The 12,844-nt window shown below is 44.1% G+C and overlaps 1 protein-coding gene across 2 annotated transcripts in view; it reads left to right on the forward strand.

Annotated features, from left to right (window-relative positions):
- Window positions 1-2,070: 2,070 nt before the first annotated feature.
- Window positions 2,071-12,844, forward strand: part of msrb2 (methionine sulfoxide reductase B2) — a 34,744-nt gene continuing 23,970 nt past the window's right edge. The window contains exons 1-2 of one of the 2 annotated variants that reach the window (XM_070881411.1): window positions 2,071-2,247; window positions 9,647-9,753. In XM_070881411.1, the coding sequence (XP_070737512.1) occupies window positions 2,130-2,247; window positions 9,647-9,753 (225 nt within the window). In that variant the 5' untranslated portion in view covers window positions 2,071-2,129. Of the gene's footprint in view, window positions 2,248-2,385; window positions 2,466-9,646; window positions 9,754-12,844 lie in introns of those variants that run through there. The other variant, XM_070881412.1, reaches the window with a different exon arrangement.

The following is a 12,844-nucleotide window of genomic DNA, read 5'->3' on the forward strand; positions in this document are numbered from 1 at the left end:
TCCAAATACACCACATCCACTGGTTCTCCCTTGTCCACTCTGCTAGTTACAACCTCAAAAAATTCCAGAAGATTCGTCAAGCATGATTTCCCCTTCATAAATCCATGCTGACTTGGACCGATCCTATCACTGCTTTCCAAATGTGCTGCTATTTCATCCTGAATGATTGATTCCAACATTTTCCCCACTACTGATGTCAGGCTAACCTGTCTACAATTACCCGCTTTCTCTCCATCCTTTTTTAAAAAATGGTGTTACATTAGCTACCCTCCAGTCCATAGGAACTGATCCAGAGTCGATAGTCTGTTGGAAAATGATCACCAATGCATCCACTATTTCTAGGGCCACTTCCTTAAGTACTCTGGGATGCAGACTATCAGGCCCCGGGGATTTATTGGTCTTCAATCCCATCAATTTCCCCAACACAATTTTATATTAATTTTATTAGTAATATTGTTAGGTAGGTGAAAAGTTCAAGATGGTGACTCAAACCAACTTCCAAAATTATTTGATTGGTTTCTACTACCTGCCAGTTGGGATTCGTAGCTTTGAAAAAAATGAGCAATTTGATGCTTTAGTTTGCTGGTGTGCTCCTTCCTCATTGATGCGTCCCAACTGAATCAATTGTTTATGATTCATTCATATTTTCTCAATTGGATATTTGATAGTGTAATGGATAAGTCCCGATTTCAGCCGATTAAACTTTGTGCGCTGTGAACAGGTGATGCTCTGATGTGGGACACTTTCAGACGTGAAATCTTTGAAAGGTATGATGCAATGATTGAACGCCAGTTGCAAGAATTAATTATATGGATAGTTGGCTGCACCAAAATGTATCAATAGTCGTCATCTTTTGCCTTGCATTGATTTCTTCTGCAGTGAATAGACGATGTTTACATTCATACATTGTATTTGCATGACAATATTAACTGTACGACAAACATCAACTCAGAACACTATTTTTTTTCTATGACAGTGCATAAAATGAGGCATTGTTGCCAGACATGAATAGCTCTTAGTTTGATTGTAATAGCACTGTGTTTGAGACCCCCTGTTAGTCTATTAGGGCTAGGGGAAGTTTAGACAGCCGCGGGGGGGGGAGGCTGAGGGTGGAAAGTTGCCGGATGGTAGCAGATGGTGGTAGCAGACACGAGACTCCCAAAGCAAGTGCTCTACTCGGAACTCCTTCACAGCAAACGAGCCAAAGGTGGGCAGTGGAAACATTACAAGGTCACGCTCAAAGCCTCCCTGATAAAGTGCAACATCCCCACTGACACTTGGGATACCCTGGCCAAAGACCGCCCTAAGTGGAGGAAGCACATCCGGGAGGGCGCTGAGCACCTCGCTTCTCGTCGGCGAGAGCATGCAGAAATCAAGCGCAGGCAGTGAAAAGAGCGTGTGGCAAACCAGTCCCACCGACCCCTTCCCTCGACGACTATCTGCCCCACCTGTGACAGAGACTGTGGTTCGCATATTGGATTGGTCAGCCATCTAAGAACTCATGTTAAGAGTGGAACAAGTCTTCCTCAATTCCGAGGGACTGCCTATGATGATGATGAATACCACTGTACGTATAAATACGTTATATATGAGTAAAGGAAGTAGGGTTTTATATTCAAATTCAATTTCTATAAGCAGGCTTTTCCATTCATCGAACCACTCGGACATACAGGCATTGGTAAAGCTAAATGCACTGTAGAATTGTTGTGCTTGGGTAAAATGAATGCTCACGAAATCTTCGCCACGCACTTGGTAAACTCCCAACAACGATCAAACAATAATTGCAAATGGATTGTGAGATAAGAGGTATCTGGAGCAAATACGTCTCCGTATCCCTGCCTTTTTCTCATACAGTCACCGATTTCCTGGAACAGTTATAATGAGAGCAAAAGGGTTAAAAGAGTACTCGTTTAAACATGCACAAGGAAAAAATAAAACAAACCGGCACTGTATTTCGACCGAGGATCTTTGCAAGAAACGGCTAATCCCCTATTCTGAAAGCTGCACGCGTCTCTTGCACTCACTCACCCCTGCCTGTTTTGCCCTTTGACACACTGACAAATATGGTAAAAGATGCTAATAACCCGGCGACGTCAGCTCCGGCACAACATCGCATCTCAGAGCGAACCATGGCTCGATTTGTCGCTCGTTTCTCCAAAGTTTTTTTCAGAGAAAACTTTCCCCAAGCCGTCATTGCATCGAGAAGTGTTGAGTGGCGACGGCACATCCACATCCACACCGAGGCGGGTAGGTAGGGCTGGGGCTGGGGCTGGGCTTCGCTTCGCTTCCCCTGCGGTGTGAGCGGCGGCGATCTGTGGAAATTTCCAGTGCGCTCAGTGTGCACATCTGCTGCTTCCGGAGGAGTTGCTTTTGGGTAAAAATAAAAGCAACGGGCCACGACACTGACATGGATACGCTTCGTGCGTTTACACGGGAAAATATTGCGCTTGGAAATGTAACGAAAGGTCCAGTTTTATTCCACTCGAACGAGTAATGTGGCGTTTTGGCGTATTGCGATTTCACTGGTTATTAAAGACATAAGCAAAAAGAAATCCAGTCGGCAGCTCTTGCGCCAAGACTGCTGACACCACTGTGCTTCTCCCGCCGCCTGGGAGGGAGCGGTCAGGGCAGCAGTGGGGTAACTAGGGATTGTTTTATATGGAAGCGACATTCTGTGCTAGTGTGGCCAAACCGGCAAACACCACTGCAACTTCAAATGCCTGGGTCTTCGTGCTGCTTCAAAGATCTATGGGGTGGGGAGGAATCGGTTTGATCTTTGAAATGTAAACATTGAGCCCCGTTGGGAGGTCAGAGCACTGTTTGTTCCGTTTCCCATTCACCCTGGTTTTTATATTGTTGCGTAGAAACCGTTGCTACGCTCAGAAATACCTGTATTGTAATCATAGCGAGAAGGTGGTGCCTGCAGCCATCATGTGTTTTGATTGTGAGTTAAGAATCATAGAATCCACTTTGGTGGCAACAACAGGAAGGCAGAATATTATCTGAATGGTGATTGATTAGGGAAAGGGGAGGTGCAACGAGACCTGGGTGTCATGGTACATCAGTCATTGAAAGTTGGCATGCAGGTACAGCAGGCGGCAAATGGCATGTTGGCCTTCATGGCGAGAGGATTTGAGTATAGGAGCAGGGAGGTCTTACTGCAGTTGTACAGGACCTTGGTGAGGTCACACCTTGAATATTGTGTACAGTTTTGTGCTCCTAATATGAGAAAGGACATTCTTGCTATTGAGGGAGTGCAGCGAAGGTTCATCAGACTGATTCCTGGGATATATGAAGAAAGACTGGATTGACTAAGCTTGTATTCACTGCAATTTAGAAGAATGAGAGGGGATCTCATAGAAACATATAAAATTCTGATGGGATTGGACAGGTTAGATGCAGGAAGAATGTTCCTGATGTTGGGAAAGTCCAGAACCAGGGGTCACAGTCTAAGAATAAGGGATAAGCCATTTAGGACTGAGATGAGGAGAAACTTCTTCAATCAGAGAATTGTGAACCTGTGGAATTCTCTACCACAGAAAGTTGTTGAGGCCAGTTTGTTAGATATATTCAAAAGGGAGTTAGATGTGGCCCTTATGGCTTAAGGGATCAAGGGGTATGGAGAGAAAGCAGGAATGGGGTACTGAAGTTGCATGATCAGCCATGATCATATTGAATGGTGGTGCAGGCTCTATGTTTCTATTTACAGCACAGAAGGAGGCCATTTCGGCCCATCATGTCCGCAATGGCCGACCAAGAGCTATCCAACCTAATCTCACTTTCCAGCTCTTGGTTGGTAGCTTTGTAGGTTACAGCACTTTAAGTGCACATCCAAATATTTTTAAATGTGGTAAGGCTTCCTGCTCTACCACCCTTTCAGGCAGTGAGTTCAAGACCCTCACAACCCTCTGGGTGAAGAGCTTACCCCTCATATCTCCTCTAAACCTCCCCCCATTACTTTACATATATGCCCTCTGGTGTTGACCCCTCTGCTGAGGGAAACAGGTCCTTCCTATCCACTCTATCCAGGCCCCTCATAATTGTATACACCTCAATCAGGTCTCCCCTCATCCTCCACCTGTTCCAAAGAAAACAGACCCAGCATCTCCAATCTTTCCTCATAGCCAAAACTCTCCAGTCCAGTCCAGGCAACATTCTTGTAAATCTCCTCTGCACCCTTTCCAGTGCAATCACATCTTTCCTGTAATTTGGTAACCAGAACTGCACACAGTACTCCAGCTGTGGTCTAACCAGTTTTAATACAGTTCAAGCATAACGTCCTTGCTCTTGTATTCCATGCCTTGACTAATAAAGGCAAGTATTCCATATGTCTTCTTAACCACCTTATCTACCTGGCTTGCTACCTTCCGGGATCTATGGACCTGCACTCCAAGGTCCCTTTGTTCCTTTGCACTTTTGAATGTCGTACCATTTAATGTGTATTTCTTTGCCTTGTTAGACCTCCCCAAATGCATTACCTCAAACTTTTCTGGATTGCATTCCATTTGCCACTGTTCTGCCCACCTGACCACTACATTGATATCTTCCTGCAGTCAGTCCGCAGCTTTCTTCTTCATTAACAACCACACAGCCTATTTTAGTGTCATCTGTAAACTTCTTAATCATACCCCCAACATTTAAGTCTATCAATATATTGGGCTGGATTTTCGGCTTTAATGATTTCGGGGCTGTAATGGCGGCGGCGCGGTAAATTTTGCGTCCGGGAACAGTTTGCGCCTCAGTTATCAAAATTGAGCAGCTGGCCCTTGAGTCTGATGAGCAGCGCTAAGGGAGGCATTGTACACCTCTCAAGACGTTAATATGGAAGCGACCGGGGCCCAGGAGAGGCGTGAATCTGGGGCCCAGAAGAGACGAGCACGGGCCAGCCCACACTGCGATATGTGTGTGCGCTCGGTCTGTGCAGCAGAGCTGGTTTCCAGTTAGTCTTGGATAATCCTTGCCACTGGACCAAGACCTAGCTCTGTCAAGCCCGTGTGGTGGCTGGTGTACAACGGCCACCACACGTTAAAAAAATCCACGCACAGGCATGTTCCACCCTTCACGATGTAGTTCAGGACCTGGAATATTAGGTCCTTTATTGAAACACCTGTGAACTCATCCCTTTTTGGCATGGAAGCAAGTCATCCTTGCTTCGAGGTACTGCCTATGATGATGATCAGTGTGGGATGATCCCGAGCTAAAGAGCCGGCCCAGGAGCGCTCCGAGAGATGCCTGGGGAGAAAGAAAACCTCGAAAAAGCCCCCACAAAAACATTCCCAATACATAGCCCATTCCAGCACAACATAAATCGCAAAAGAAGATTAAAAGAAAAAACTATCACACTTACTTTAGGACCGCATTACTTACCTCTGCAGTCAGTAGAGGTTGGACTGCCCACTTTCCCAGGCGGTCACTGCAGTGCACGCTGCGGGGCGTACGAGAGTCAAAAAGTGTGCCAGTGTCACAACCAAGGGTGTTGTACACCGACGCAGCTCTTCCGGGCAGTGTTCAGCGGCGCCGCAAAACCGGCCCCGAAAACCCCCCACGGGGCACTGGAGGCTGACCGCCCGCCCAGAAAACCTGATTGCCGCCCCTCTAGGGTGAAAATCAGAACGCAAAGGACTGGAAAATCTGCCTCATTATGTGATCAAGAGTCGCTTCCCCACCATACCCAGTACAGGTGTTAGCCTTGGCTCAGTGCTAACATTCTCACCTGAGTCAGAAAGCTGTGGGTTCAAGTTCCACTCCAGAGAATGGAACACATTATCTAGGCAAGCAAAGGAGCGCTGTACAGTCAGCCCTGCTGTCTTTCAGATATTAAACCTAGGACGTGTCTGCCCTCTCAAGTGTATGTAAAAGATCCCATGGTACTATTTGAAGAAGGTCAGGGAGTTCGCCTGGTGCTATTTAGCTCAGTTCAAACAATTTGCTCTGCAAATTGGCAGCCTCCTTCCCCTACGTTAGAACAGTGAGTTCATTTCAAAATAATCATTGGCTGTGAAATGCCATAAACATCCTGAGCTTATGAAAGGCGGTACATAAATCCACATTCTTTCTATTTGTTCCAGCCAGGCAGTACCTCATTTATACTGCCTGGCTCCATTTGGAATGTCCCTGCTCTGAAGAAAACTCTATGCCATTAAAATTGGAGAGCATGAGTAGGTGCACCTACAGTCAGTAAACATTAAATTCAACTTTATATGAGAATTAACAATGCTTAGAAGGAACTCGCTGAGCTATTTAAAAAAGAACACCTGACACCACAGTGATGTCAATCCAAAGGGCTGTCAGACTGACTCGTTCAGGGACTTTTACACAACCGAAGACAACACGTACAGTTCTGTGTTTGTGCCCTAAGTATGCTCTTTGCAAGTGATGCTCATTGAAAACAAGTGTGTAACATTTTGGAAAGTATAAAAGAAATGCAGACCTTTCTTAAGACAGCACTCTACCGGTGTGCTAGCTATGAACAGCCTAATTTACAATTTTTTGTGTGTGAGTTTTTCATTTGTTCAGCCTTGGGAAAATTTGTTAGGTGCTACCTAGATGAATGTTAAAATATAAGCATAGGGTTTCCCATAGTTATGTTTCCTAAAGGAAGCGAAGAATGTTCAGCAGATCAGGTTACAGCACACCAATAAACTACCCTCCAAGCCACATGAATGTGGGCCAAGTATACCTCAAATGCCTGCCACCCACAGGTGCATACACTAATTGCACTGTTTGCAAAAGCCAGCCAAGTGATTCCTGTCCGAGTTGAAAATCCACTGCAGAAAATGTGAATTTGTTGTGAATGGCAGGATTGCTTCAAGTCAAGGGGATCATTGATGGAAAATATTTGATTCTAAGGCCACCTGCTTACAATTCTTGTTAGCTATATGAACCATAAGGGATATAGAATCATACAGCACAGAAGGAGGACATTCAGTCCGTCATGCCTGTGCTGGCTCTTTGAAAGAACTATCTAATTAGTCTTTCCCCATAGCCCTGCAAATTTTGCCTTTTCAAGTTTATACCAAATTCTCTTTTGAAAGCTACTACTGAATCTGTGTCCACCACCCTTTCAAGCAGTGCATTCCAGATCATAACAGCTTGCTGCGTAATTTAAAAAGTCTCCTAATTTCCCAATGATCTTAAAACTCCCTCAGAGTGCAACTTGTGTGTAATCATTATATATGTCGATACTGTCTACCTCAGGGGCAAGCCACACTACCTTAATTCTCCGACAACCAAAAGTGCCTGCATTACCTGGGCCACAAAGGAAATTGCACGGTTGACTACAGGGAGCAAAGAATGCCCATTGCAATCATGGCTAATGTCACCTGACAGATACATGCAGATTCCGGCTCAGGATCCTGACAACTGGGCACATGCAGCTACCAGGATCGTGCTGGAGCATACGATAGGGATCCAAAAGCAATGTCTCAGGACTGTATTGCTGTACAACCTCTACCTCCTCTGTGCCAAATAGAATAAATGCCGCCTCTTCCGAAGCAGTGGGTGTTAATTTTGAGGCCTTCCTCCTACATGGGTCTATTCTCAATGGTTTTGTGCCATCTCTTGCAAGGGGAGAAGCAAAGATAATGACGTGATGTTGTTAGAAGGATACACATTAATTAGCAATTGGTTGATTTGCGGAAACAGCGTATGTGATTCATAAACATGCTTCATTGATTAACATTGATGAGGATGGACAGTAAAGTGCAGCTTTCTCTGAAGATTATGCATTGCAGGTAATTGTTGAGGATGTCAGAGGTGGCTTATGGGAAATTGATGTGCATGCTAAGCCCCAAAATAAGTGAAAGATAGAGTGTAGGTACTGAAAGAGTGCAGTATGTAAAGCATACTGTGGAGAATGTTATGGTGTTTGGACGAATCTTAGCAGAAACATAGAAAACATAGAAAATAGGTGCAGGAGTAGGCCATTCGGCCCTTCGAGCCTGCACCACCATTCAATGAGTTCATGGCTGAACATGCAACCTCAGTACCCATTCCTACTTTCTTGCCACACCCCTTGATCCCCCTAGTAGTAAGGACTACATCTAACTCCTTTTTGAATATATTTAGTGAATTGGCCTCAACAACTTCCTGTGGTAGAGAATTCCACAGGTTCACCACTCTCTGGGTGAAGAAGTTTCTCCTCATCTCGGTCCTAAATGGCTTACCCCTTATCCTTAGACTGTGACCCCTGGTTCTGGACTTCCCCAACATTGGGAACATTCTTCCTGCATCTAACCTGTCTAAACCCGTCAGAATTCTGAACGTTTCTATGAGATCCCCTCTCATTCTTCTGAACTCCAGTGAATACAAGCCCAGTTGATCCAGTCTTTCTTGATATGTCAGTCCCGCCATCCCGGGAATCAGTCTGGTGAACCTTCGCTGCACTCCCTCAACAGCAAGAACGTCCTTCCTCAAGTTAGGAGACCAAAACTGCACACAATACTCCATGTGTGGCCTCTCCAAAGCCCTGTACAACTGTAGCAACACCTCCCTGCCCCTGTACTCAAATCCCCTCGCTATGAAGGCTAACATTCCATTTTCTTTCTTAACCGCCTGCTGTACCTGCATGCCAACCTTCAATGACTGATGTACTATGACTAACTGAAGTCTCTTGAACTTCTTACATACTTAAAATCATGTCTCTTAGAAGTCCCTGACATGGGTTGCCAATTGCCACTTCCTCCCGTGTACTTCGGACCACTCTTCAATGGGTCCTATGGACTTGGCTGACAATGAGGTATGCTTGCTCCCACAGACTTCATTATTGCCAACTGATAACCTTAGGTCTCAGTACTGTTTCTTCAGCCTGCCTGCTTCATATTTTTTGCTATTGTAATATAAATTACACAGCCACAAATCCTTTCCCCTTTAAGACCCAGCTGCAGGCATTTAAAGCACATCAGATCTCCTACTCAAACTTGTGAGTTCCCAGTATGGGCAATACACTGGGAGCTTGCTTCTTTAATGCTAATGAGGCAGTTACAGCTGTCTGAAGGTGTCAAATTAACATTGATAGTGTTGCATATATTTGATTTTTTAAATCCTACAGTACAGTAAAACCTTTATAGAGTCTGTCTCAAATTATACGAAAGCAAAATACTGCGGATGCTGAAAATCTGAAATAAAAACAGAAAATTCTGGAAATACTCAGGTCAGGCAGCATCTGTGAAGAGAGAAACAGAGTTAACTTGAAACGTTCTGACAAAAGGTCATCGAACTGAAACATTAAATCTGTTTCTCTCACTTGGCATTGCCACCTGGTGACATATTTGCTTTGTTTTGTTGTTTATTTTTTTTTCTTTATCAGCTACAGTTGCCACAAGTTAAAAATTCAATAAATTATGTTGAATACAGAGTGGTCTCACGTTTTATGAAGATAATGTTTCATTTACATAAAAGAAGCTGTATAATCACTACAATTTATAAAACAATTTTATTTGCATCTACCAGTATGGTGAAGATCCATCTCTATCAGTCCATACTGTCACTCTCAACCCATAGAAGTAGTGGAAGATAGATTTGAAACTTAAATATTCACGGTTAAGAGCTGGAACAACACATTACGAGAGCATTCTAGCCCTCTTTCCTTTTATCAGATATCTTAAGAATAGTTCATAGCATTTATCTCATGTTTATTTTTATATAGGTTTGAGATCACTGACCCGATATGATGAAACAACTGTAAATGTTGATTGGCAAAAGAAGTTAACCCCAGAGCAATACTTTGTGACTCGAGAAAAGGGAACAGAACTGGTGAGTAGTTTTTTTAACTTTAAATCTGAAGTATCTGGGCCAGCCTATGTAAGACCATGATTAAAGCCGTTAAACACATTTTTTCATGATGAAGGTGAGGGATATTAGTGCTGTGCACCACAAGTTCCAATTTCAGTCACACAATGTCAGTATCAAGCACTTTGAGGCCAGTTATAGCACAGCCTGCTCAACATGCCTTCTGTTTTGGCTCAATAGCATACATCTGCACAAATTCAGTAGAGCTCCTGAGTGTGACAATTTTTTTCCTTTTCCTATATCAGGCATCCTGTGGCCTTTTGGAGTCAGATTACCATTCAATACCAAATCAGGGACCGTTTTGTTCTGTAGGCATTCACCCATTAGAAACTAGATTGAGGCAGCCGAAACTAATCTCGCAAGATCAGTACGGATGAGGAATGCCATTTCAGCCATCTTACCTTGCCCATCCAGAAAGGCCCTACATTCATGGATGAGGTCCTACAAGACAAATTTAGGGAGCTAGGAGCTAAATTAAAAAGTAGGACCCCAAAACTAGTAATCTCAGGATTGCTACCAGTGCCAAGTGCTAGTCAGAGTAGGAATCGCAGGATAGCTCAGATGAATATGTGGCTTGAGGAGTGGTGCAGAAGGGAGGGATTCAAATTCCTGGGACATTGGAACCGGTTCTGGGGGAGGTGGGACCAGTACAAACCGGACGGTCTGCACCTGGGCAGGACCGGAATCAATGTCCAAGGGGGAGTGTTTGCTAGTGCTGTTGGAGAGGAGTTAAACTAATATGGCAGGGGGGTGGGAACCTATGCAGGGAGACAGAGGGAAGTAGAATGGGGCAGAAGCAAAAGATAAAAAGAAAAGTAAAAGTGGAGGGCAGAGAAACCGAACACAAAAAGCAAAAAGGGCCACATTACAGCAAAATTCTAAAGGGGCAAAGTGTGTTAGAAAGACAAGCCTGAAGGCTCTGTGCCTCAATGCGAGGAGTATTCGGAATAAGGTGGACGAATTAACTGCGCAGATAGTAGTTAACGGGTATGATGTAATTGGCATCACGGAGACATGGCTCCAGGGTGACCACGGCTGGGAACTCAACATCCAGGGGTATTCAACATTTAGGAAGGATAGACAGAAATGAAAAGGAGGCGGGGTGGCATTGCTGGTTAAAGAGGAAATTAATGCAATAGTAAGAAAGGACATTAGCTTGGATGATGTGGAATCGGTATGGGTGGAGCTACGGAATACCAAGGGGCAGAAAACGCTAGTGGGAGTTGTGTACAGACCACCAAACAGTAGTAGTAGTAGTAGTAGTAGTAATGTTGGGGACTGCATCAAACAAGAAATTAGGGATGCATGCAATAAAGGTACAGCAGTTATCATGGGTGACTTTAATTTACATATTGATTGGGCTAACCAAATTGGTGGAGGAGGAATTCCTGGAGTGTATTAGGGATGGTTTTCTAGACCAACATGTCGAGGAACCAACTAAGGAGCTGGCCATCTTAGACTGGGTGATGTGTAATGAGAAAGGACTAATTAGCAATCTTGTTGTGTGAGGCCCCTTGGGGAAGAGTGACCATAAAATGGTAGAATTCTTTATTAAGATGGAGAGTGACACAGTTAATTCAGAAAACTAGGGTCCTGAACTTAAGGAAAGGTAACTTTGACGGTATGAGGCATGAATTGGCTAGAATAGACTGGCAAATGATACTTAAAGAGTTGATAGTGGATAAGCAATGGCAAACATTTAAAGGTCAAATGGGTGAACTTCAGTAATTGTACATCCCTGACTGGAGTAAAAATTAAATGGAGAAGGTGGCTCAACTGTGGCTAACAAGGGAAATTAAGGATAGGTCCAAGGAAGAGGTATATAAATTGGCCAGAAAAAGCAGCAAACCTGAGGACTGGGAGAAATTTAGAATTCAGCAGAGGAGGACAAAGGGTTTAATTAAGAGGGGGAAAATAGAGTACGAGAAGAAGCTTGCCGGGAACATAAAAACTGACTACAAAAGCTTCTATAGATATGTGAAGAGAAAAAGATTAGTTAAGACAAACGTAGGTCCCTTGCAGTCGGATTCAGGTGAATTTATAATGAGGAACAAAGAAATGGCAGACTAATTGAACAAATACTTTGGTTCTGTCTTCATGAAGGAAGACACAAATAACCTTCCGGAAGTACTAGGGGACCGAGTGTCTAGTGAGAAGGAGGAACTGAAGGATATCCTTATTAGGCGGGAAATTGTGTTAGGGAAATTGATGGGATTGAAGGCCGATAAATCCCCAGGGCCTGATAGTCTGCATCCCAGAGTACTTAAGTAAGTGGCCCTAGAAACAGTGGATGCATTGGTGATCATTTTCCAACAGACTATAGACTCTGGATCAGTTCCTATGGACTGGAGGGTAGCTAATGTATCACCACTTTTTAAAAAAGGAGGGAGAGAGAAAGCGGTAATTATAGACCGGTTAGCCTGACATCAGTAGTGGGGAAAATGTTGGAATCAATTATTAAAGATGAAATAGCAGCGCATTTGGAAAGCAGTGACAGGTTCGGTCCAAGTCAGCATGGATTTATGAAGGAGAAATCATGCTTGACAAATCTTCTGGAATTTTTTGAGGATGTAACTAGTAGAGTGGACAGGGAAGAACCAGTGGATGTGGTGTATTTGGACTTTCAAAAGGCTTTTGACAAGGTCCCATACAAGAGATTGGTGTGCAAAATCAAAGCACATGGTATTGGGGGTAATATACTTACGTGGATAGAGAATTGGTTGGCAGACAGGAAGCAGAGAGTCGGGTAAAAAGGGTCCTTTTCAGTGACTAGTGGAGTGCCGCTGGGCTCAGTGCTGGGACCTCAGCTCTTTACAATATACATCAATGATTTAGACGAAGGAATTGAGTGTAATATCTCCAAGTTTGCAGATGACACTATGAGGGGGACGCTAAGAGGCTGCAGGGTGACTTGGACAGGTTAGGTGAGTGGGCAAATGCATGGCAGATGCAGTATAATGTGGATAAATGTGAGGTTATCCACTTCGGGGGCAAAAATGCGAAGACAGAATTTTATCTGAATGGCAGCAGATTAGGAAAAGGGGAGATGCAACGA

This window comes from Pristiophorus japonicus, chromosome 5, assembly GCF_044704955.1.
Source record: "Pristiophorus japonicus isolate sPriJap1 chromosome 5, sPriJap1.hap1, whole genome shotgun sequence".
NCBI lineage: Eukaryota > Metazoa > Chordata > Chondrichthyes > Pristiophoridae > Pristiophorus > Pristiophorus japonicus.